Genomic DNA, 27,373 nt, shown 5'->3' on the forward strand with positions numbered 1-27,373 from the left:
TAATATTTTTGTTCAGCTGGGTTTACCCCTATATCCCAAAATAAAAGCCAGTGGAACTGGTTCATTTCATAAATCCTAATCTAATTATGCTGCGCTTGGTTTGTCTCGGTGGGTGGAGCTTGGAGCTATGAATGTCATCGATTTAAAGAACAGTCTTGTTATAGGTCGGAAAACCAGTAGGATTTGCTCTTTATTGTGGTTCTAACCACTATAAGTAATAATTTCTCTACATTTTGCATTCAAACACTAAATGAACATGTCCACAAATAGAGATGAAAGAAACAACAGTGAGACAAAACAAATATGCTGGAGAAGGTGCTTTGGTCAGATGTGACCAGAAATAAACTTTTGGCCTACAAGCAAGATAACACCTGATAAGACCATCTGTAAAATAAAACATGGCGGTGGAAGCATCATGCTGTCGAAATTTGACTCGAAAGCTTATGTTCACACATGCTTTTCATCCAGTTAATGAAGCTAATGAAGAGTCGGGGAAAAAATTCCATCTGTAGCTGCGCACAGTTGGTAGAGTCACTCTATCTATCTATCTATCTATCTATCTATCTATCTATCTATCTATCTATCTATCTATCTATCTATCTATCTATCTATCTATCTATCTATCTATCTATCTATCTATCTATCTATCTATCTATCTATCTATCTATCTATCTATCTATCTATCTATCTATCTATCTATCTATCTATCTATCTATCTATCTATCTATCTATCTATCTATCTATCTATCTATCTATCTATCTATCTATCTATCTATCTATCTATCTATCTATCTATCTATCTATCTATCTATCTATCTATCTATCTATCTATCTATCTATCTATCTATCTATCTATCTATCTATCTATCTATCTATCTATCTATCTAATCATCATCACAAAATGATCTGATATGTGCAACAACAGCGCCATCTACTGTTTACATTGGTGTTACACTTGTCCCGCCCTCTTCCCAGTCTAATTGGCTCGGATTTTTTTCTACAGGTTTGACATTCCGCTCTCCTATTGGCTCGCGGAACTGTCCGTTGCAGTAGTTCTTCTCTCCACCCACTACAAAGATGGAGGATGATATGTCAGATTTTAGCAGACCTCAAATGTATTTGTTTGGTGAGCTTATTCCTTCTGATAAATATTAATTTAATAGGACACACAGTCAAGTTTAGTATCATATTATCATTTATATATGGCGATTAAACGTTTATGGAAGCGTAAAGTTATAAGTTGCTATTCTGTCGCTCCTACTCGCGCCAATCAGCTCTTTGTTAGCTAGCTCTGCAGGGCTTGTAGAGTAGAAACACCCCCATAGCGGATGTTTTTGTGCATGTTCGATAAATGCAGCTGTAAATCTAATAGTAATTACACGTATTTGCCTCCCTAGGTTGCACACTGAGGTCGGATAAACGGGAGTTCAAAGTTGACCCAGATGACGAAGATACAGAACAACAGCTGTCCCTCAAAGCTGTAAGAAGTTGAGAAGTTATTACTGTGTTATAATCCATGATATTCATCTCCAGTGGGGATGGCCGAGATCTAGAATCATTTAGGTTAAAGCTGTAAATAACAGCTGCATTATAAATGACTAAACTAAATATATTTATATTTATGTATTGAAACAGTCTATTTTTTATGGTAGTTTCATTTTATGCAATGATTAACTCAAGTTACCTTTTTCATTCCTTAAAAGAACCGTTGAATGATACTATGATTGTATATCTTTAGCCTCATAGCATAATTTTAAGTAAAATGTTGACTGTTACTATTTCAATTAAAAATCTATTGCTGCTTCATTTTTCGAGAACATTCAAATATGACTTGGGCAATTATGCTATGAAGCTAATGGTATGTTGATTACAAATTAGTAAGAGTGTTTAAAAGCTGAATCTTAAATTGGATTCTGTGTAAATTTGTGTCCAAATAAATCAGAAAAATTCTTAATTAAAAAAAGAAATTAAATATTTCTATGGGACTCAACAAAGGATCTTTGAGTATTTATTAAGTAAATATATTTTACTTTTGAAAACATAAAGAGAGAATTATTCTGGCATGAAGCAAAGATACATCCAGCTTGCATTCTTTTTTTAAGTGGTTATATGATATATGTACATGTAAAATATGTGCAGGTCATCTTAAAGGTTTTCTCCCAGCCATTGGTTTTCACCACAAAACAAATATAAATGAACAGGAACAAATCAATTAAACACTATTTTTTATTAGTTTAGACAAAGATTGGTACGTCAAAAATACATTTTTTAATGCATTTTGAGCAGGAAGGTGAAAATCCGGGAGGACAAACCCTATGTCGCTCGCCTAGAGAGATCTATGGAGGGATTGAACTTTTTTTTGGTGATTTTTTTTAATGTTAGATTTGTACTTATAAGAGACAGAGTTTAGGGGCCTGTTGTAAATACCACTGCTGCTCTGTGCGATTCAACTATTTTGAACTAAGGTAGAAATTAACAATTAAAATAATAATAAGGTTTCTAAGCATGAAGATACTACAGCAATTGAATCTTACTGCAAAACATCTATAAAATGCTCATGTCATCTCAAATCATAGCTAAAATAACTAAAATGACAACACATACCAGTCTTCGCTGCTCGTTCAGCAGCTCAGGCACCTCAAACATCCAGGTTTTGTGACTCATACACCCCCTCATGTGTCCAGACAACATCATTAACATCCTCCTAATCGCTCCCAGATTGTCTCTAAAAACCTAAAAACTATCCTGGCAGAACCTGGCTGCAGTCCACCTCATTGCTTGCTTTTTTTTTTCGCAGAAAGCCACTAAGCTGCCATAGAAACAGTGGAGCTCTCTTCCTCCCACTATGTTGCCGCCTGGTGGCGATCTAAGGCGGGTTTTCTGCTAGTTTTGTTTGCCTGGCACATATTTGTTCGTTTTTCCTCTGAATTAGTACACCAAGTGTTTAGCTAGTTTTATAATAGTTTATATAATAATAATCTAATAATATAAAAAGGTTATAAAAATAATTAATAATAATTATATTAATTTAAAGAGGTTGGTAGTGGTGTCTTTAAGCTTGCTACAGAGGATATAAATGATTCAGACAATCCTTAAGAGAAAGTGTTGAGGGCAGGTGAGACCATAGTTGAGCTCTTGTCAACACCGTTTATGGCAAATATGACCTGAACAACATCATCCCCACAGTCAACAAAAGACATGGAAACTCTTTGATTTGGGGCTGTTTTTCTGCTAAGTGGTGCAGTTCACCACATTGAGGGTCAAATAGATGGAGATTTGTGTCTTAAAATGTTTTCCGACTGAATTTTCTTCCTTCAGCTAAAACACTGAGGATGGGTTGTAATGGGTCGTCCGGAAAGACTACCTCAAGGTAGACCACCAAGGCAAAAGAGGATTGGCCAAAGTTAACGTCGTGGAGATCTCGAGCCAATAACTCATTCTATTAAGATCCGTAAAGGGAGATAAAGACTTGAGTTACTAAGCAGCAGCCAAGGAACCTAAAGGTTTTAGAGAGTGTCTGTTGAGAGTTATAGACCAAAAAACTTAGTGTCCAACAACAACAAAAATCTTTAATGCTGTGCCTAACAACAAATCCATTATTAACCTTAATGTAATGTGTTTTTTCAGGGTTTTTAATCTTTCATATTTAATGGAAAATACCAAAAACATTAATCCTGGGTAAATAAGCAAAGGTACAAAGTTGGCAGGAAATCAAATACTTATTTCTACCACTAAATACCATTAAATATAAAAACAGAAATTTCATGCCACTGCAGTTACTATAAAAAGCAGTCATTGTATAGTACTTAGACAGTTCTAGTGCTTTCCTGCAAATTGTTCCTGGCATTGATTAAAGCTTTGAAAAGCATCCCTTACTTTCCCCATTTCAGAGGGAGCTAACAGCAGCCTTTACAGAATTTGGACTGATCTCCTCTGGGGAGATGGAAAATCCACTGACCACTTTGGTGCTGTTCCAGGTGTGTTTGGGAGCCGAGGCGGAGGACAAGTTCCACATGGTGGAAGTCGAAGGGCTCGGGTATGATGCAAAACGCGCCAAAGTGCCGATAGCGGTCCTGAAACCGTCTGTCCTGCCGTCTGTAAGTCGATACCAATATTGACTGAAGAATTATTCAAAGAACTTAAATACAATTTATTTATTTTGTTTGGAGTTGAAGACATGACCCAAATCAGAAATAAAGGTTATATAAATTCAGTGTCAGAACATGTAAATACTGTCCAGTATTAATGGACATGTTGCTGTTGTTAATGGGGACTTTTCTTTATCTAGATGAATCTCGGCGGCTTTGAGATCACTCCTCCTGTTACCTTTCGTCTTGTTTCTGGCTCTGGTCCGGTTCACATTAGTGGACAACATTTTGTCAGTAAGTATTATCACAGAAACTTTGATAACAGCTCAGAACATCTTTCAAAGTTAACCTAGTAGTTTAAAAAGAAGCCACCTCCAGAAGGTTGAACCGATTTCAAGCCCATTAACGATATTGGCCATCAACTATACAGATGTGCTAAATGAGACTGTTCCAGTGACTGGAATCATGTCTGTCAAAAAACTCCACATGTAAAACCTTTTCAGGATTTTAGGACTTCCTTAAGGTTAGCCATGAAAACAATTTCATGTTTCACTGTCCGCCTTCTACCAGGGATGACCAAGCAAATCTTTACGACTGAGTTGCACCAACCCTGTTGAACAGTGTTTGTTTTATAGGTGTAAAAGATTCAGAGGATGAAGAGGAAGAGAACAACACATCTCCGGTGAAACGGCCTGCAAACCTTGCCTTAGTAAAGAAGCCCCCGCTGGTGATCCTCTGCATTTATTTCTGTTAATTCAGCTAAAGAGCTTCTTTCGGCTGAGCAGAAAATGTCTCCCAACACTCTTTAAACATTGTCCTAACTGCACATTAGGGATGTTATTTAAAAAAAACAGCAGCTCAGTCCAGAGTAGATTTAATACACACGCTAATAATGCTTAATGCTAAATAATATCTCATTTTGTTGCAGAAAAAAATAAAAATGGATTCTGATGACGATGATGACGATGGTGAAGAAGAGGACAGCGATGAAGACGAGGACGAGTATGATTTCCTGTCAGTTGGGATGAATTTACCAGATGAAGTTTTCAGCTAATCTGAGAGCGCCTCTTGCATTTCTTGCAGTGATGACGAGAGTGATGAAGAGGATGTGAAGCCTCAAAAGCACGTAGCAAAAGTACTCAAAAAGGTAAGTTTGGTCTATTTTATCTTGGTTGAATAACTTAAAAGATTCCACATATAAATCTAATAGAATATAAAGAATCAACAAGCAAAGATGTGATAGTGTAATGTGAACATTTAACAATAAAAAGAAACAAATTGAAATTCATTTATTTTATTTATCCTCATTTTGTCCAAACTCAAGCTGCTCTCTGATGATTTGACATAATTTAAAAAGACTACTACTTACTTATTCTTGTTTATTTACCCCCGTTTTTACTAAGCACCAGTACCGCTGATAGCCAAACAGCCCCACAGCATGATGCTACCAACACCATGCTTGACAGTTGGTACAGTGTTCTTATGCTTGAAAGCCTCACCTTGAGGCCTTCAGACGTACTTCTTGTCATTTTTGCTAAATGTGCTCAATCTGTTCTTGTGTGACCATAAAACTTAAAAGTAACTTTACTTTGGACAGTGACAATGATTTTCCAGCAGCTTCCAGTTCACACCAGTCTTAACTTGATTTCTTGTCGGATGTCAAATCGGATCGGGTGTGTTTTAGGGGTCATTTTGACACTTCCTTGATTAGAGGAGATTCACATTGAATTCAAACTTGTGCACCTAGTTCTTGTTTTTAAAATTCTCTGAAGCTGTTTGTTGTATAATTGTTTCACCCTGAAAACAGAACGTTTGATGAAATGATTAAAAGCACACAGATATGAGCTTCATGCCCATGATGAGCGGATGTAAACTTTGCCTTGGAGCTGTACTGAGATGCGTGGGTAACAAGACGCCACATTGACATCCGCTGCCCCGTAGAAACCATTTGTTAGGGTGCCCTCCATGTTGTGGATGTCAAGTTTATCCTGGAATTCAAGCGTGCTTGCAATCTAAGCTTTCTAAATAAGACAAACCCTAAAGATTACTTTCAGCTCATTTTTATGAGACGGTGCTAAATGCAAACAGCTTTGTTGATTTTAGTATTGGTGGTAATATATGTTCATTGTAGTACTCGTGGTAGTACTTTGAGGCAAACGTTTGCCATGTCTGCAGATCAAAATAAAAACGGATCAGCCAAACTGGAACACATTAGTTAAACGCTGCCTTGTCTCTTATGCATTTTACCTCTGAAAAATCCCCTAATCTAGGTTAGTTTGGAATTACATTAGAATTGAATAATTAAACTACATTTAGTTTAGATGCTTTCTTTTACCAGACATGACTGTTTAATGGATGAATGGGAAATCTATTTTCCAGTTGTTAACTATAGAAACAATGAAATGTTTTATAATTATTATTATTGTGTAATGTTATTAATATTGTTATATTATGCAGAAAATGATCAATATTAGAGTTGACCCTACTTTTTAGGAATAAGAAGTGACTGATGACTTTGACGTTAGTATATCATCACTGACAGGTTTATTTACTGGTTTAATGTGTAAACCAGTTTGTTCATGCTGTAGTTCAGTATCTCAACCTTGTTTTTTATATGAAGATCTTGATCTGATACTACATAAAGAGCTGTAGACTAGATAGATAAATAGATTTGGATGACTTGCTTAATTTATTGTTCCGTTCATTTATTTCCGACCTAATTTAAACTGAAGGATCTTGTGCTGCTCAGGCCTCACAGTTTAGGCAGTATAGCATAATTGCTTAAGTCATGTTTGCCTAAATATGACTTATGAGGCTAATGAAATGTTGCATCTCTCACCCACAACATGGTGGCAACGCTGCCATTTGATCCGGACACTTAGGCAGTGTCTAAATTTTAACTTAACAGCAACATTTTGTCATTGCCTGTGTTGTCCACTAGGTGTCAGGGTAACCAACCGCTTACCCAGGTTACTTTATTGGAGCTGCTGTCACTCCCCTCCCCTTTCTTCCACACCATTCAAACTTCTACTGACTATAAGCAATGGCATCTCATTTCAGCAAGCCCTACCCACTCCTGCACCCACTGACCGTCCAGCTCTTTGCATGAGACAAAACGTGGAACTTTTTCATCCTGTGCGCTCCCGTACCCACCTGTTTTCAGAGAGTAAAATACAGGGTTTGTGTGGTGTAATGATCGGATTTCTCCTCTGTAATCTGCACAGATTCTCACCGTTCACCAACAACCCTGTGCAACACACACAAGCACACACATGGTCTTTCTGAAAGGTACAAACTATAGAGCTGCACATTTAAAAGTGTGTTTATGCACTGATGCATGAATGCACATGTAGTTTGCATAGGTTGAAAAGCACAAACTGTTTGCTTTTACACACACGCTGCTCAGTTATGGGAAACATCCTTGACCTTTTTTTCTGAGGCACTGCATATCTTTGTCCCTCTGTCATCCCACTGTTAATATGATTGCTCCTTTTTATCGTTTCTCATGCCATTTCAGCTTTGCACCTGGCTTTTGCCTTTGAACGCTTGTTTTGCGTGTTACCACAATCGCTTACAAGTGTGTGGGTGCTTGTGTGTATCTGCCTCATTTTTTACGTTGGTGTTTGTTTGTAAATTTTTTTTTTCAAAGCATGCTATCCAAGTGCAAACTGTGCCAGGCAAAAGATCAAAGCAGAGCAGATGCACATACCTGCGACGTGAGCGCCGATCCTTCCCTCGGGGTCAGATGACAGCTGAGCATTTCTGTGACCTGGTGATTTATTCTGTTGTCTTCTCATCCAAGTCCTCGTGCATCCCACCACTTCCCCCCTCCCTTCCTCCCAGCATGACCCTGATCCTAAACTTCATAGTTATCCCAACCCTTTCTTTATTAATGAGTACAAAGTACAAAGCTCCACAAAGCAGGGCTGGGAGCAATTATTCTTTTGACTGGAAGTTCAGTTGTTTCAGAATAAATGTTTTATTTTTGTTGTCAAACTTCAGTACTGTACCGGATAACCAAAATCGGGAATCAGAAATTACATCAAGTAGTCCTGCATTGTTCAAAAGAAATTGCATCTTGCTCAGATTATTTTAATTTGAATCATCTTTGATCAAATGTTTATCATGAATTATAGAAATTAGGTTTCCCAAAGTTTTGGTTCACATTGTTTATTATCTAAGGAAGGGACAATCGCTCTGTGTGTGGTGACTCTGATGGCCTTAGCTCAGTCGTAGTCCCAGTGTTATTTAGACAGACATTTAACTGTACTCATGATTAGTTTTATGGTTACAGATTTGACATTTGAAGCATTTATTCCATCCTTGGAACTAATACCTAGTGCTTTTTTGGATGCTTTGTGGATTTAGGTAATATAAAACCATAAGATGTAAATTCTCATTATTACATGATGGGTTATTGCATGGTTAGCAACTTTATAATGAGAACAAAGAATCAATTCAAAGACAAGTCAAGCTGTTTCTATAGACGGGTGTTTTGCAAGGAAAAAGATTTTGTGGCTTTAATTTCAGTCGGAAATGTTTTGCAATGTGGAGTCAGTGCTTTGTAAGCCCCTTTTGGCTCCAGTTATAGCCGCTGTTCTTATTGGGTATGTCTCTACCAGATTCACACATCTAATGACACATCGGATGTTTTTCTTCCCATTCTTCTTTTTAAAGTAGTTCAAACTTTTTCAGATTGGACAGAGAACATCTGTGGGGCTTACGTTTTAGTTGGATTTAGGTCTGGACTTTGACTGGGCCATTCTAACGCATGAATACGTTTTGATCCAAACCCTTCCAACGCAGCTCTGGCTGAATGTTTAGGGTCCTTGTCTTGCTGAAAGGTAAACCTCCAGCACAGTCTCTTATATCTCCTCGAAAAGGTTTTCTTCCAGGATGCCCTGTATTTAGCTCCATTCATCTACCCAGAAACTCTGAACAAATTCTCTCTCACTACTAAAGGAAATTCACAGAATTCACATTCACAGCATAATTCTGCCACCACTGGCAGTTTTCTGTCACTTTTAGTGTTTTGTATGTAGGCCATAAAGTTAAAATTTGGTGTGATCTGACCAGAGAACGTTCCTCTACATGGCTTGTGACAAACTGCAAACATGACTCTTCATGGTTGGCTTTCTTGTTGCTACTAATCCGTTAAGGCTAGGTTTGTGGAGTATACATTTAATTGTTATCCTATAGAAAGGTTATCCCACCCGAGCTGTGGATCTCTGAAGCACCCCAAGAGTAACCATTTCTTAATAGATTTGCGTAATCTTTCCATTTTCAGATGATGATGGATGAAAAGAGCTCTGTGAGAAGCTCAAAGCTTATGATTTAGTTTTAGAACCAATTCCTGCTTGGAACTTCTCCAGTTTTCTCCCTGACCTGTCTGCTGTGTTCTTATGTCTCCTTGATGATGTTTGTTCACTAATGTTCTCTAACAAACCTCTGAGGCCTAGCTTTTAGTAGAGAATGTGGCTTTTTCCGGGGCTCGGAGCATACACATATCTGGCCAGCCACCCACAACATTCTGCTACACATTTACTGTAAATATTTGTACTTGGATGTAAAATCATAATAGAAATATGTTCTACCTTCTGCTACTTGGAGTGTGCAGTGTTCCCTTTAAATTATTTATGTAATTACCTTGTAGCAGTTCAGTCATTGCAGGATTACACTTTTAGTCTGCTCTGAGGTGAATACATGTAATTGCCAGACAGCGGTCGGTGCTTAGGAATTGCAGGTACTTGCCTTGGCTATTACAAGGTAATTACACAGCAGTGTAAACCTGACTGGAAGGCCTGTATAGCAGAGAACAATGACGGGTTATTGGGTTACTAAGTAGCTGATCACAGAGAGAATACCAAGTATGTCTAGTGTTTTTCGGTTCTGGTTTTAATCTGCTTCGGAAGATTTTCTGTGTACTCACTAACTAAGCTTCTGTCTGTAAGTTTATTTTGTGGAACATTTAAATCTACAGAATTGACGTTAATATGAACTTTCAAGAAAGGAATGAGGAAAAAATGCTGTGGTTACAGCCTGTCAAAGAACCAGCACAGACGATTGCCAAATGCAAACAGGCCTTTATATTCGGTTACATGGCCAGTATTTAGGTTACGTATTATAAAAAAGACTTTAGAATAAGTACTGAGAGATGAAGCTTTTGGATAAAGATAATTGATAATTGATGAACAGGTATTGTAGACGATACAGAAGGTTGAGTACTTCTGATCAACCAGCACTGAACATTGACAGCTACTGTGTAGTGATTACAGGTTTTGGTGTAACACTGCCTTTCATATTTGTTTTTTATATATATTTATTTGGGGAAACCTCACTGGCAAACCTAGCAGGTTTAAGCTTCAAGATGTCTTCAAGATGTGTTAATTGAGATGTTTGTTTTCCTAGAGCCCAGAGTCTACAGCTAAAAAACCCAACAAGACGCCTGTGAAACAAAATGGACCTGCGGGAAAATCTTCCGGATCTGCAGCGAAACCCCAGAATAAGGTATAAAAAGGCTCCATTGTCCCTCTGTTTAGTTTTGGTTAATACGTTTTTACAACAGATGTTTTACATTGATAGTATCCCCCGTTTTTATTACATATAATCCAAATAAAATATTAGCTCTGCTAGGAAGAAAAACCAATAAGACATTTTTGCATTTTCATATTTATATAAAGGAGACATTAACATTTAAATGGCCAGATTAGGGTTTCAGAGATTTAAATTAGGATTAGTTTAAGAATTACAGGCATTGCAGCAGAGCTCAACTGTTTACTGACTGAAAAGCATCAGCTGTACATGGAGGCAAGAGAGACCGTGTGTCGTTTTAAAGAATATTTGACACAAACAAGGCAGAGTGGGATTAAAAAGCAGCCCTTCAATTTTTCGTACTCTGATATGTAAATTGCGGGATATTATATTTTTTCTCTAGATTTAAAACAGCTTCAATATTTTATCAAGGAACAGAAAATGACAACAATGAAAAAGGTACCATTTTAACTTCAGTAAGACAGACAATAGATGTGTTATTAGATAACGTATTGGGATCCATCCATCCATCCATTTTCTATACCGCTTCTTCCATACTGGGTCATGGGGGAGCTGGTGCCTATCTCCAGCAGTCTACGGGCGAGAGGCGGGGTACACCCTGGACAGGTCACCAGTCCATCGCAGGACAACACAGAGACACATAGGACAAACCACCCTGATACCCAACACACCCATTTACACCTAAGGGCAATTTACACAGAGACCAATTAGCCTGAAAGTCATGTTTTTGGACTGTGAAGTGAAGCCGGAGTCGAACCAAGGACCTTCTTGCTACAAGGCAACAGTGCTACTAACTGCGCCCCCATGCAGCCACGTATTGGGATAAATATCCAAATTGTTGGGGCTTTAAACGATGCCCAGACAGACTAATAACAGTTCAACATGTCCCATCATGATAACGTGTCAGAGAAGACAGTTCGAACACACAGCACTCCAAAATTCAACAGTAAAACCTTATTTCCTCAAAAGGCAATGTCAGCAGTGAGACGTATTCAGTGCAACACTGCTGCTGCTCCACTTTTACAATTTAATACATTGTTTTCAAGAAAAATATCTTTCCTTTTTTCTTTTCCATCCTTCTTTGTCCTTAAATCTTGTGGTGATTCACTTAAAGTACTGGAATGCAGACAGCAGTGGTGATGCATAGCTGTCCTGGGCATCTCTAGAGGGGACAGATTGCTTGTCTATCCATGGATGCAGAGTTTTATGTATTATGCTGATAAACAGAAACTAGAGATGCATCAATCAGAAATATGTGGCCAGTGTCCAATTTGACCTGCCAGTACGAATTTTAGCTCATTCTTTTTTCCTTTAAATAATACAATTTTTAAAAATGTAGCTAAATTGAAAAATGTTAATTGTTCTAGAAAGCTGATATTCCCAGAAACTGGACCATGGTTAGAGGTTGTGTTTGGAAATTTCCTAATCCAGTAAAATCCGTTAGGTTGAGGGTCAAGGGCATCTGTACAAATAAACTATGTTAGAAAACCTGCAATATGCAAATGTTTATGACACCTTTGACTCATTCTAAACATAGGGGAGTAGTATGTATCTAAGTGACATTGTTTTATTGAAACAGTTGCATCTGCCTACATCTGCTGTTTTCACAATTAAACAACTTTGTTGGTGTTTGTTTTTCAGTGCCCATCTAAAAGATTTCTACAGCATTAGGCAAGCATCACCACCTAATAATGGTATAGAGAGCCTGGATTCGTATTTATTGAAGTTCAAGCTATTCTTTGAGATATTTATGTTGCATACAGTCATATTGCCATTAAAATGCAGTCTGTCATTTTCTACTGATTATTCCATAGTGGGGGTCACAGGGGGAGCTGGTGCCTATCTCTAGCAGTCTATGGGCGAGAGGCGGGGTACACCCTGGACAGGTCGCCAGTCCATCGCAGGACAAAACACAAACAACCACGCACACACTCATTCATACACCTAAGGGTCATTTAGAGAGACCAATTAACCTAACAGGCATGCCTTTGCACTGTGGGGGGAAGCCGGAGTACCCGGTGAGAACCCACGCCAGAAAGAGCCCCGGCCGGGAATCGAACCCAGGACCTTCTTGCTGCAAGGCGACAGTGCTACCTACTGTACCACTGTGCAGCCCATAAAAATACATTTGCAATATATTCTGCAGAGCCAAAATAAAAGTAAAATGTGTGTGTGTGTGTGTGTGTGTGTGCATGAGAGCAGTGTTACACAGCTGTTTAGTTACAACAGGATTTCATCTTTATTCAGAACGAAGAAAATGACCATGATTACATGGGCGATACTGTCTGCAACCATTGCATGGTTAGCGCTGTTAGCATTATTAATTGCAAACTCAGTTTGTGTTTCCTGCAGAGTTGGTAAACCCTTACCTTAGCTGGGAGATTTTCCAAACGCTGCCAACATTTCCTAACTCGGCGTATTCTGTGATTGATAGAAATAGAAAGGGGATAAAACAGAGTGACTGCTGTAATACATTCAACCTTCCTGTTATCTGCTGACATCTTCTTCACTGTTTAACTTAACAGCTGACGTGCCTAAATAAAACAATATGCAGTTTCTTTTTTAGAAGGTTCCTCTACCTTTTGCCCTTCTGGTGACTTTACTTTAAACACTTCACTACATTTTTGTTTTCCAGCGGATTTCTCATTGCATCTTTGCAGAACAATAAACGACTATAAAGGTATTAATGTATTTTTCTATGAATTTTAGGAGAAAGAAATGAACCCCAACTGAAATTGTCAGAAATGAGACCCTGGTTTGTAACATCTAACTAGTTTTGCCAAGTTTGAAGAAAATCTATATGCCAGCACTGTACTGTATTAACTGCATCTTTTTTGCAAATATTATTTTGTGCTCTATAAATGTACTTCAGATCTACTTTATTTTTAGACTAAATAATTTGTGGTAAAAATACTTGGATGTTTTTATCTTTATGTTTGCGTCATTCGCTTTAAGGAATGCAGAGAGGGAAAAAACTTGGCGAGCCTTTCCATTCCAAAGGAGCGGAATGTGATAAATGCACGTTATAATTATCCCAACCTGATAGTTAATTTCTTGGATAGAATGTCTCAGACAATCTCCTCTTAAAACAAACAGTTTGAACTCTGTCTCTGCTTGAGCAAACACACATGACCTCTAAACAAGTTTCCCGTGGGCAAGATTTAAACCTGTGACCCCTGGGCTCGACCCTGCTGTTTTAGGTTGCAGCAGCCACCTTTGATGCACTTCATCCCTCTTCAGCACACGTGCACATCAGCGAAAACAAACTAAGAAGCTTGTTTAAACATTTCACAAATCATGTTGCTGTGGAGAAAAAAGGACTTGGACAGAAACTGTTTAGATAGGGTTTTATGTGCTAGCATGCCAATGCCAACACATAACACATCATAACACATAGCTGAGTCTGTGATGAGGAACCTTAGACGAATGCAACATCTTCAGCTCACAAACTGATGTGTTGTCTGAGTTGGTAGCAGAAGATTTTGTGATTGCTGTCTTGATAAATGCTCAGCCACACTGTCACTAACCTCCTGAGGGTAGATTGAGTTTGCTGCTCTGCGGGTGAATGCAGCAAAGTCTGCACACCTTGGTTTTTGCATCTCTTGTGGTGTGTAGCCGATTTGTGACCTAACCTCCTCAAATTTCCCTCCCGCTTAAATTTTTTTTGGTTCTCTGTGCTTTTAGAACCGCTATCCCCTCTTGACTACTTCACAACTGTTGTAGCTCTGCAACCTCTTCACACCCCTCACTTCCTGGACACACCTTCTCCCAATTGCTCTCATTACCAGTGTTTGATGTCTGGTGCAGCCTGCGCTTCCAGATGCCCCTGAGGAGCGAGGAAGCAGGCGTGGGTGTCTGTTTTTTTGTCCTCCTAAATGTAGGTGACTGGTCGTTAGATTGGCTCGTCAGATCTGTTGCCAGCACCGCGGTTCTCACCTCTCGCAGCTCAGTGTGTAGTGGCACCTTTCCTGTGTAACCGGCTCGGCATGAGAACCAGCAAACCCGAGTTCTGCTGATTTGAGGCAACCTAATCTCCCAGCTGGTGTTTTGTGGGTTTGGAGAAGCTGATGCTTTCAAGCACACGTCACGGTCGTAAAGCTGTTAATCACTTCACTTAGCCGTATCCCAGAAGGGAGTGAGTCATGGTTTCAGCAAATGATTGACATGCACTTGTAGCAGGTGCATCATTTATTTCTTTCAGGATGTGTTTCTCCTAGGTTTAAATGGGGAACCCAAAACACTTGTATACACAGTGCCTTGCAAAACTATTCATGCCCCTTAAAATCAATTGCCTCTTGTGATGCTGCAACCATAAACTTTAATGTAACTCATTGACATTTTATGTGACATAGCAACACAGAACAGTGCATACTTGTGAAGTGGTCAAGATGGTCAACAAATAAAACGCTTCAAGGTTTGGCGTTTATATTCCTGCAGCCCCCTGAATAAAATCCAGGAATCCACGTCAACTCTAATTAGAGCAAGCATGAATGCATTTATATTCAGTCCCCCTTAGTCAATACTGACTTCACCATCATTGGCTACAGTTATAGCTGCAAGTCTTTTGGGGTTACGTTGAGTGAAGAGAATCTATAAACATTAAATTTCAAGCCCTGCTACAGATTTTAAATGGAATTTAGGTCTGGACTTTGGCTGGGCCATTCTAACAGCTGAATCTGCTTTGATGTAAATCCTCCTATTGTAGCTCTGCCTGTATGTTTAATTTAATTTAACTTTTTTTTTTCAATTGAATTTAACTGATTTGGTTCAAACTTACTTAAATTTAATTTAATATTTAGGGGTTTTCTTTTGCTGGAACAGCAACCTCCACCCCAGTCCCAAGTCTTTTACAATCTCTAAAAGGTTTTCTTCCATATATTAAGCTCCATTCATCTATTCATCATCTCTTATCAGCTTCCCTGTTCCTGCTAAAAAAAAATCATCCCCACAGCATGATGCTGCCACACACACCATTTTGCATGTAGAGCAAAAAGGTCACTTTTGCCCAGAGCACCTTCTTCCACATGCAACCTGCAAACGGGACCTCTTATTTCTTTCTTTCAACATCTTCCTTGTTGCTACTCTTGCAAAACAGCTCGATATGTGGAATTCACAACTAATATTCACCCTGTTGATAGGTCCTCCCACCTGGGCTGTGTATCTCTGCAGCTCCTCCAGAGTTACCATGGGGCTCTTGGCTACTTCTCTGATTAATGCTCTTGTTGCCCACCCAGTCACTTTATCTGGACAGCCGTGTGTGTTTGCAGCTGGGCCGTACTCTTTCCATTTTCAGATGATGGATTGAACAGAGCTCTGCGAGATGCTCAAAGGTTGGAATAATGTTTTATAGCATAACTCTGCTTTAACCTTCTCCACAACGTTCTCCCTGACCCGTCTACTGTGTTCCTCTGTCTTTATAAAACTCTGTGTTATAGTTAATGTTCTCTAACCTCTGAAGCCTTCACTGAACACCTCGGCTACAATGTCACACATGGTTGTGAAGTGATAAAATGTAATAAAAGTTTAAGATACATTAATTCTTTTGAAGGAACTGTACTTGTTCTCCACTACAGCTGAGTTATACTCAGTAGCCTTATTAATTTTATTCAGCTAATTTATTTGCATCTTTTTCATTTCAGCGTAGGGTAGAAATAAAGGCAAACATTTTGGTGTTATTAAGGAGATGCACAATTAAACTCTCTCTTCAAATAATTAATAAAGTAAAACAGTGATTACTTGAAGGGCCAGAAAAGAACGCAGGTCTTAATACCAAGTAAACATCAGTACACTGACATATGTGATTCATAGAAAGTTTTGTGTCCTAAATCCTTCCCCAAACATGAGTCTCTAAGAATCAGATTTCAGAAAAAAACTCAGACTTGATGAGCCAATGTGTCATAGACATGTGCTTGAACTCGATTGAAGACGAGAGATTGCATCAAATGATGGCGTGCTTGTGATTACGTTCCATGTCTTGTGCCATCTGTAATCAGCGTCTGGCCCAGATGAAAAAGCTTGCCGGCTACGAGTGTTTATCAGCTGTTTCAGGTCCACAGCTGTCCTTTGGAAGTAGAGAGCTGCCCGTAAATAATAAATATGTGGTGCATTTGTTTGGCCTGGAGCCAGCAGCATATGTCTGCGTGCTTTTTTTTTTTTTTTAGAGAAGTGTGCTGTGTTTGTGTCAGAGGTTTGCTCATTTTACACCTTTGATCTCTGCTGTAAAAAGGCAGATTTTTTTAAGGGACAGTTTATCACATTTGTTTAACTAGAAGGAGACTTTTTTTAATTATTGCACCTGTGTTTTATTTTCAGTCCCCGCCCTAAGATTTTGTCTTAAGAACAAGTTGTTTTTAACAATATGAATTGTTGTTGAAGGACATTCCCCATCTCTTAAGCATCAGTTTGTTATTAGGACATGAAAAGCACCAAGCCCCCACCATATCTTTCTTGAAACACAAAATATAATTTTGTTTACGTGATTCTTTGAAGTGGCTTTCTGTTAAGAGGTTATGACTTGTAAAACACTGATTATGTATGTAATATGTGGATAGAAACTGAGCTGTTCTCCGCTCACATAGCTGCCAAAATCCCAGCGTGGCAGGAATACAGGGATTGATATGCTAATTGCCCACATGGATGCTTGTTGTTTGCTGTGCTGAATAAAGGGTCCCTCGGAACACTGCGTCTGTGGTTTTAACTCTTACAATCAATGAAACCCTGCAATTTCACTGGATTCCTCACTGCTTTTACATGCACAAGCAAGCGCTGTGGCTTGTTTAACGTACAGTCCCACCCTCTGGTGTTTGTGAGTGTCACAGTGAGACACTTCCTAATTGTGGACCTCTGGGCCTTTGGCTCTCCAGAACTTCACACACCCACCGGCCTTAAAGCACTGTTGTCATCCTCCCAAACACTGGGGAGTCATCAGGTTTGGAAGAAGCATTTCTAATGTCGCTGAAAAGATAAAGAATAGCTGCCGGTCTTTTCAGTCTGTTCATCATTCATGCCTGTTCTACAGAAATAAGTGATTCGCCTTGACAAAAGGACATGGGTTGGTTTTATCTTTTCCTTCAACAGAGAGAGTCTTCTGCTCGCAAGTTAATACGAACTTAATTGTTACCTGATGTAATATTATAAAAAAGGAACGTTTATTTAGGCTAGAATATGTTGTCCTTTGTAACGCTTTTATCCTCTTCCAACTGCAAACCCACGCCAAGCCTGTAAAAACAGACCCACACTAATCAGGTCGCAGGGAGCCTCCTGGACAGACCAGCTCATTGGTCAGCAAAAGGGATGGTTGAAAACATGTAAGACACAGGAAAAAGCAATGTAATGCAATGTCAATGTTTTTCTGATTAACTGATTAATCAGTGTTCAGTTTGAGCCATGTTTTTGGTACTGATACATGTTTTACCACAACTTTTCATTGTTTTCACCCTGATACCGCTATATTATTATATAAATATCCCCACAGCAAATTAACACGAAATGGTGAATTTTACATTACTTTGAAACTGAACGTTTTTTTTATTGTTTTAATTCTTTTATTACTTTAAATACAAAATCTGAAATATGAAAATAGGTAAAAATCTAATTATCCGACACCAGGGCTCTCCAACTCCACTCCTCAAGAGCTACTGTCCTGCAAGTTTTATATGCATCCCTTCTCCAACACACCTAAATTAAATGAATGGCTCGTTGCCAGGCTGCTAAAGAACTTAATGACATGCAGAGGAGGTAACTCTGCCTTTTGATTCAGATGTTTTTGGAGCACGGATGCATCTAAAGGTTGCAGGACAGCGGCTCTGAGGACTGGAGTTCATGACCCCTGTTGTACACTGAAAGAGTCTCTATGAAACACTGTTTATTGTAAATCTTTTATTATGTTTGTGAAACACAATAAATTGTGATTTATTTTGCATCTAGAACGATTTCAAGCATGAAAGCCGCATAAACCACACGATTTGTTGTAGTTAGGCCCTTTATGTTGCATTTTAACAAGCAGAATAAAAAGTATTCTGGATTTTTAAAAAGCAGTGAAAATAATAATACGTTATTTGTATAGCACCTTTTCAAACAATTGTTACAAAGTGCTTTACATTCAAAAAATCAATCTAAAAACAACACAATAAATGATACAACAAGAAACACAATGTTTGCCTAATCAACTAAAAAAAAAATAAAAAAAAATAAAAGACAAGATGAAATAATTAATAAAATAAGACGAGAAATTCAAACATTAAAAGCCTTATTATAGAATACGATTTAAACGATGACATTGAAGAGGCAGGCCTAATATTTAGCAGAAGAGCGTTCCACAACCTGGGAGCCTTGACCATAATAGCCCTTCCTCCCTCTGTCTCCAGTCGAGCTCTGGGAGTGGAAAGTAGAAGCTGATTACAGGATCCGAGATTGCGAGAGGGGGTGTAGGGGGTAGGAAGCTCAGAAAGATAAGATGATGCCGGACCATTGAGGGATTTAAAAGGAAACAATAAAATTTTAAAATCGATTGTATAAAACACAGGTAGCCAATGCAATGAGGAGAGAACAGGAGTGATGTGCTGATATTTATGGGATCCTGTAAGGACTCGAGCTGCATTGTTTTGTAGAAGTTGAAGACAATTTAGGGAACTTTAGGGCAGACCAGCAAATAAAGAATTACAATAATCAAGGTGGCAGGAGACAAAGGCATGAATGAGAGTTTCTGCATCGGAAAATGAAATAAATAATCTGATTTCAGCAATATTCCTAATTTAAAAAAGGGCTGTTTTGGTAATATTCTTAAAATATTTGGAAAAGTAAGATCTCAAATCAAAGGTCAACCCCAAATTCCTGGCTTCATAAGTGCAGTTAAAACCAAGCACAGAGAGGGACTGAGTTACTAAATCCCTTTTGGCCATTGGTCTAAGCACCATCTCCTCAGTTTTATCATTATTGAGTAAGATACAATGATCAGACATCCACGTTTTGATTTCTGAAAGACAAAGAGTAAGTTTATTGGTAGTAAAGAGGTCTGATGGGTTTATAGCCAAATAAATCTGTGAATCGTCTGCATAGAAATTAAAAGAGACATTGAAATTACAGATAAACTGACCAAGTGGTAGCATGTAAATAGAAAACAGTAGTGGCCCATGGATGGACCCTTGGGGAACACCACAGGTGAGAGAAGCAGAACTGGAGGAATTATTGCCAGATGTTGCAGGAAACGTTCTGCCATGCAGATAAGATTTGAACCAAGTCAGAGCAGTATCTCTGACACCTAACCAATATTTTAGTTGGCTTAAAAGAATATCATGATCAACTGTGTCAAATGCAGCAGAGAGATCTAGCAACACTAAGACAACAGCCAGCGTCTGAGTTCATCTTGATATCATTCACAACCTTTAATAATGCTGTTTCTGTACTGTGATGCTGACCAAAACCAGACTGGAACTTTTCAAAGAGTTTTGGGCTAAAGTTAAAGCTAAAGTTAAAACCACTTTCTCTAAAATGTTAGCTATAAAAGGTAATTTAGAGAATGGCCTGAAGTTATTAAGATTCTTACAACAGCAGCAGTTTTAAAGTTTTTAGGAACTACCCCTCTGAATAAAGATTTGTCAAAAACTGTTAGGAATTAAACAGGTACAAACTTTCTTAAAAAGGTGTTTGGTAAAATATCTAAAAAGAGGAGGAAGGTTTCATACGAGATAAGAGTTTAAATGAATTGAATAAGTGATTTACCTCCTCATCACTAGTAGAGGCAGATGGCACAATTTGAGCTCTGATATTATAGATTTTATTCAGAAACAATGAACAAAATAACACATTTCTCAGAGGATAATTCATTAGGAGTAGGGGATTTATAAATTAAAGAGTTTACAGTGTTGAATAAAAGTTTTAGATTATGAGGATTTGAAGCAATGAGACCTGAGAAATATTTAGTCCTTTCTTCTTTAACCACTATTATAATCCTTTAAAAGGTTTTTAATTATTAAAAAGTCACAACTGAGATTAAGAGATGTGCATTTTCGCTCAGCACCTCTACAAGTCCGTGTTCAGACTATCAGGAGGGAAAGTGCCCTTTTCCCAGTTAGAATAATATAAGAATCTGATCCCAACTTCATTGTTGTCTTATTCACTTATTTTCTAGTGTTTTTACTCATTGGGAAACATAACTGAAATGGTTTTACTTAACCATTGCTCATTAGCCCTAGGTTAACCTTAAATAAACATTACAGCACAAATGAAATTTAAAAGTGTTATGTTCTTTCTGTGAAATGATCTAATGCTGTAGAACAGGGGTCAGCGGTTCATTTTTTCAAAGGTCCAAAAGATTAACTCTGATTGTTGTTGAGGGCCAAATCATTTATATAAAAGACACATTTGATAATAAGGTTTTCAGTTAGAAACTGACAACAGAATTTCCAATAAAATATGTACTGCTGAAACTTTATATTATCCTACTTACCTAATTTTCTTTCACAAAAACAATTGTTAAAATACTGAAAAACATAGAGGTTTATATACTACTCACTGTTCATCTGTACACGTTTCACATCTGTATGTTTGTCTGCACTACATATGCATATTGACCCTATTCATATAGTACATCTGTATACTTGTTCAAAAGTTTGGACACACCTCATTCAAAGAGTTGTCTTTATTTTCATGACTATGAATATTGTAGCTTCATACTAAAGGCATCAAAACTATGAATTAACACATGTGGAATTATATACTGAACAAAAAAGTGTGAAACAACTGAAAATATGTCTTATATTCTAGGTTCTTCAAAGTAGCCATCTTTTGCTTTGATTACTGCTCTGCACACTCTTGGCATTCTGTTGATGAGCTTCAAGAGGTAGTCACCTGAAATGGTTTTCACTTCACAGATGTGCCCTGTCAGGTTTAATAAGTGGGATTTCAAGCCCTATAAATGGGGTTGGCACCATCGGTTGTGTTGTGCAGAAGGTGGATACAGTACACAGCTGATAGTCCTACTGAATAGACTGTTAGAATTTGTATTTTGGCAAGAAAAAAGCAGCTAAGTAAAGAAAAACGAGTGGCCATCATTACTTTAAGAAATGAAGGTCAGTCAGTCCGAACAATTGGGAAAACTTTGAAAGTGTCCCCAAGTGCAGTCGCAAAAACCATCAAGCGCTACAAAGAAACTGTCTCACATGAGGACCGCCCCAGGAAAGGAAGACCAAGAGTCACCTCTGCTGCGGACGATAAGTTCATCCGAGTCACCAGCCTCAGAAATCGCAGGTTAACAGCAGCTCAGATTAGAGAACAGGTCAATGCCACACAGAGTTCTAGCAGCAGACATCTCTAGAACAACTGTTAAGAGGAGACTGTGTGAATCAGGCCTTCATGGTAAAATAGCTGCTAGGAAACCACTGCTGAGGACAGGCAACAAGCAGAAGAGACTTGTTTGGGCTAAAGAACACAAGGAATGGACTTTAGACCAGTGGAAATCTGTGCTTTGGTCTGATGAGTCCAAGTTTGGGATCTTTGGTTCCAGCCACCGTGTCTTTGTGCGGTGCAGAAGAGGTGAACGGATGGACTCTACATGCCTGGTTCCCACCGTGAAGCATGGAGGAGGAGGTGTGATGGTGTGGGGGTGCTTTGCTGGTGACACTGTTGGGGATTTATTCAAAATTGAAGGCATACTGAACCAGCATGGCTACCACAGCATCTTGCAGCGGCATGTTATTCCATCCGGTTTGCGTTTAGTTGGACCATCATTTATTTTTCAACAGGACAATGACCCCAAACAGACCTCCAGGCTGTGTAAGGGCTATTTGACCAAGAAGGAGAGTGATGGGGTGCTGCGCCAGATGACCTGGTCTTCACAGTCACCGGACCTGAACCCAATCGAGATGGTTTGGGGTGAGCTGGACCGCAGAGTGAAGGCAAAAGGGCCAACAAATGCTAAGCATCTCTGGGAACTCCTTCAAGACTGTTGGAAAACCATTTCAGGTGACGACCTCTTGAAGCTCATCAACAGAATGCCAAGAGTGTACGGAGCATTAATCAAAGCAAAAGGTGGCTACTTTGAAGAACCTAGAATATAAGACATATTTTCAGTTGTTTCACACTTTTTTGTTCAGTATATAATTCCACATGTGTTAATTCATAGCTTTGATGCCTTCAGTGTGAAGCTACAATATTCATAGTCATGAAAATAAAGGAAAACTCTTTGAATGAGAAGGTGTGTCCAAACTTTTGGTCTGTACTGTATATTAATGGCAATTTATACTCATCCCCTTATCTGCACATAACTGCACATACTGAATGTACTGCAATGGCTGATCTTTGCTCTTCTGATCAGATGCTAAACTATAGTTTGCTACCTTGTATTCATATACAGTAGCATAACTGTTTAGTTGATTAGATTAGATTCAACTTATACCCATTTTGTGATATGTTGTGCAGCCCTTACTTGGAAGATCTATTGCTGAAAGTTTTACCTACTGTATCAGTCCCTCTTATTTAGCTTGGTGCACAGATGAGGTGGCTAATTTTGCCAACCAAACAGAAACAATGGCAGCAGCATTCATGATAAAATCAGTGTATTCGTACAGTATTTGGGTGTGGAATAAACATGGTATGCATGTTTAATATCACGTTTTGACCTTTGCCCTGTCTGGGACATCTAAAGGGCCCAATGTGGCTCATGGGCAGAAAAATGCCCAATTTCCACACCTTTGGCATCAACTTTCTCCCCCTTTGTTTTATCACTTTGTTCACTCTGTTTGTTCATCTCACTTCTTCAAGTTCTCCTTGTTGGTCGTACTGATTCCATCGCTGGCAGACAGTGTATACTGCCCCCACAACTTCCTCTAGTGCATTGCAGTGCAGTTGACAATAACATTTTTCAGCAACTCTCTTGTCTTTGTTGTTGATCACATCACAACAGAAGCTGAACCTGAGTACATTTTGACACAATATGGATTTCCTTTATCTGCAGCTTTTTTCCTACTTTTACTGGCTGACACTGATTCCTTGTTTTCTTTGAGGTCCGATCTGCATGTTCCAGCGTTTGCCATTTCTGCATTCCTTTCGAAGGAGTGTTACACATGCAGACTTTGTTGCAATTCAACAGTTAAACTTACCAAACACTGACCAACAGAGAGTTAGGCATTTCAAAATGATTTACTTTTATGCATTAAAGCCTAAGTGCCTAACTTAATCTGTGTTTTACTGAAGTTAAAGTTAGGTGCATCAAAAGCATGCTGTTAGATGATCAGTTTACACAACAACATGTGAAGTTTTCATTTTTGATGCGTTTAATTAACAGCTGCTCCAAGGAAAATTTAGCTCCTTATTTAACATACTTTCTCATCTAGCTGAAATGTTTGTTTTTTTCAGACTCCTGGAAAAGACAAACCCCAGGCTGGCCCATCTAAAACTTTTACTCTGGCTGAAATTAAGAACAAGTTATCATCAGCGGCCAAAGAGGTAAGGCCATCTTTCCTTTTTATCAAACTATTCCTTTTTTTTTTTTTTTTTTAAGTGATGACTTAACAAAATGTTTCCTCAGGGAAAACCACTACCGAAGTCGGAGCAGAAGTTTGAGAATTTTGTGAGGACTTCTTACAAAGTCACTGACAAGAAGGTAAGTAAAGAACGCTTGTGGATTTAAGCACCTTTATTGCCCAGAATCTGAGATTTTTCTTTTCTCATTTTAATTAATTAATATTTTCGTGATTTTTGTGTTTGGTATTAAACCAGCAGTTAATATTAATGTCCTGAGGTATTACTATTGATGCGTTCACTCTTGGAATCCAAAGGGAGGTTTTTTCAGTCTACAAAGATTGGCTACAGACTTGGGAGCTTTTCACAGGAAACTGTAAATATCTGTAGATCACCAGGCTTGTTTAGGCCCATGTACTTATGGGAATAACCAGGACAATTCTTTATTTCGTGACATTTTCCTTTTCATAGGGTAAAATCTTATGACCACCTTGGTACATATGTCTGTCCAGGAATGAGATGTGTGATGTTTGTGAGGACCTGCTGGAGGCTCCCGTTTCTATTTTTACAAGGTGCTGACATATATATCACACTCAGTAGTAGCATATCCCTTAAAACCATGATTACTCAGTTTGGATCCAACTGTCCAAACAGATTGGTATGTTAAGGCTGGATGCTGTTGAGATTGGTGGAAAGACCATGAAATGATGCCATATTGAGTAGAGATTGTTGGAGCTCCCTGTTAGACATTTTTCGAAGCCTCTTAACCAAGTTAAGAGTTTGATGTTTGATTCGAACAGTGCTCCTGCTTGTTGAGAGACTGCATTTGTGTGTGAGGACTGCAGTGTTATATAACATCAGCAGTTTGCATAGTTAATGCCCCTCAGTTCTTTAGCATGGCTCGGTTGTTGTGTGTGGGTCGGGGACGGTCAGTCAGTCAGTCCCACCAAACAGGCTGTGTAAATACTCATTTGTTGTGTTGCTGTGTTAGAATGTGAAAAGTGTAGTTATGTGAGCAGGTGGAAGCCCTTTGAGCGACCGAGGGCTGGGTGGACGAGGCAGAGAGTGGGGGTGGAGTCGTGTCTGGGAGCGCTTGCTGTTCCCAGTGTGTAGAAACATCTGTGGAAGTGCTTTGTTTTCATCAGCCAAGGCTGAGATCTGTCGGACCTGGAGCACCTAGTCATATACTCTGGTATGTAGTGCTGCCCCCACCCAACCCCTCGTCGTTCCCCAGCAGCCCCATCCAAGCACGGCGTTCCCACAGGCAAGAGGCGCTAAAATCATGTTGTAGTAAAAGTGAGTCATGTGCCTCGTGCTGTTTAGCACTTCATCTGAATGATTTATAATTCTTTCTTTGTTTCTCACCTCACCTTCCTCAGGTGGTCAAGGAGCTCTGGAGTTTTTTGCAAACACAGAAGACTGAGAAGAAGTAATGAGCTTTCATCAGGAAGATGTTCTAACGCTTTTCTGCGAGACATTTAAAGGCACAGTCTGCAATGTTTCCAACTCAGTCTCAGCACAGACAAAGACTACAGTCATCAGGGATTTGCAGATGTTTAGTAACGGTTGCAGCAAAGATGAAGATTGTTATAATTTGTTTTGTGTTTTTAGATGCAAAGCACTCATCAAGTCTGTCCATTAATGAGTTGGTGGGTTGACATTTTGCAGAATTTGTTTATTAGGTAAGCTGATCTGGAGCATCTGTAAGGATTCAAACTAACACTGTGGTTATCAGAGCATCTCAATAAAGGAAACAAACATTTCTAACATATATGGCAACAGCTGGCAATAAATGCCACCTGCTGATGTTCAGTATGAATGAATAAATGATGATGCAAAGGCTCAACTCATTTCAACGAAGATACTTAAAGTACATGAAGGCAACGACTGAAGAGGCCAGTATACCATATCTGTCTTATTTTCATCAATTTCAGGAGTCCCCAAGTAAAACATTCAACAAATTAAATAAACACAGCAATGCATTTTCTTGGTTCTTTACTTGGCTCCTTCGTGTTAGAGCTCGGCTGAACACGGCAGGTCTAGAACAGCTTGGTTTGGGTGCTTTGGATCTCTGACACTATGTGTCCTTTAGTAAATGATGCAGAAGGAACAATTGCACATTGTGCCTTTTAAATACTTCATCTGACTCTTATTTTTGTTATTATGAGTAGCGTGTTCAGCCATGCTAAAGAAAAGGTTCATTTTATATCATCACCAGCTGACAGTTAATGTCTTTTAATTTCTGTTTCTTTACCCTTTTTATTTTAAACATGCTTCTGGATTATTCATTGAAATTGTCAACTTTTTCAGGCCCTACAAAAATACTGTAATGGTTTTATCTGCAACATGTATCTGCTCAGTTAAAGCAAATATTTTAAATAATCTCTCTACTAACCTAAAGGGTTACTCTTCCATCCATAACAGAAATAAATAGAAATATGTTTTGGGGTAAATAATTCAACCCAGAACTCATAAAATCGGTACATCTGCAGCAATGTGTGCAGCTCGTATCTAATAGGGAGTTGAAAGCTTGCTTTTAGCAGACCTAGATTTAACATTTCTCTGTTTATCCTTCAGAGATTTTTGTACTTTTTAAAATCAATTGTTTTTTTAATCCCAGCGACCACAGCTGAATATCCATCCATTCCAAAAAATGTCCCAAGACAGTAACCATAGCTTCAGCCAGGTGTTGATTAGATATCAACATTCAGTTTTGAGCCGTAAAAAAAGCAGTTGGAATATTGCATTAAGGGAATATAACTCCAGATTATTTTCCAGTCTGACATGCCAGCTTAATGTTTCTGTGATCGCATATGATTGAAATGTCTGTGAAAAGGTGACGTTTTTATGTGATTAATGTCATTTAAGTGACTTTTAAAACGCACCTGAAACCAGGTTCAAATATTTCTTAGTTACTTTAAGCGTCTTAGTAGCAAAACTCCCCTCATTGTTTTAAATAAAGCTAATTAAACACAATTAATGAACTTTGTTTCTCTGTGAATAAATCTCTTGCTTTTATTTGCAAATCTGGCAGCTGAACGGTTTTGTTCTCCGGGTTTTCTTTCCTAAGGCTTTCCAAAAACATACGTGAGCCTTGATGTGCTGTTTATTTGAAGTTCTGTTCAGTTTGAAAGTGTTAAACCCGTATAAACCCGTCTTTTATTTTTTAGATCTGTCTTGTTTGTCTCTAATCTTTCATGCTCTGTTTGCCATGATTATTTCTGAGAGATGCTGAAATATGTTCAAATAAAGTACGAAGAAGCTCTGTCTCCATA

At 38.6% G+C, this 27,373-nt stretch overlaps 1 protein-coding gene across 4 annotated transcripts; it reads left to right on the plus strand.

The window, feature by feature from the left end:
• The first annotated feature begins 1,005 nt into the window (after positions 1–1,005).
• On the plus strand, positions 1,006–27,373 carry npm1b (nucleophosmin 1b). 4 transcript variants are annotated; one of them, XM_047354028.1, is made up of 11 exons: positions 1,006–1,126; positions 1,398–1,480; positions 3,891–4,097; positions 4,289–4,382; positions 4,724–4,815; positions 5,017–5,090; positions 5,172–5,235; positions 10,497–10,595; positions 23,994–24,083; positions 24,166–24,240; positions 25,244–25,471. In XM_047354028.1, exons 1-11 carry the CDS (start codon positions 1,078–1,080, stop codon positions 25,442–25,444), a joined length of 1,128 nt encoding a protein of 375 aa, XP_047209984.1. In that variant the 5' UTR covers positions 1,006–1,077; the 3' UTR covers positions 25,445–25,471. The 4 variants fall into 4 exon arrangements, with proteins under 4 accessions (XP_047209984.1, XP_047209986.1, XP_047209987.1 ...); XM_047354030.1 differs by having other exon boundaries at positions 1,015–1,126; positions 3,978–4,097; XM_047354031.1 differs by lacking the exon at positions 25,244–25,471 and adding an exon at positions 25,478–27,373 and having other exon boundaries at positions 1,016–1,126.

This window comes from Girardinichthys multiradiatus, chromosome 23, assembly GCF_021462225.1.
Source record: "Girardinichthys multiradiatus isolate DD_20200921_A chromosome 23, DD_fGirMul_XY1, whole genome shotgun sequence".
Classification (NCBI taxonomy): domain Eukaryota; kingdom Metazoa; phylum Chordata; class Actinopteri; order Cyprinodontiformes; family Goodeidae; genus Girardinichthys; species Girardinichthys multiradiatus.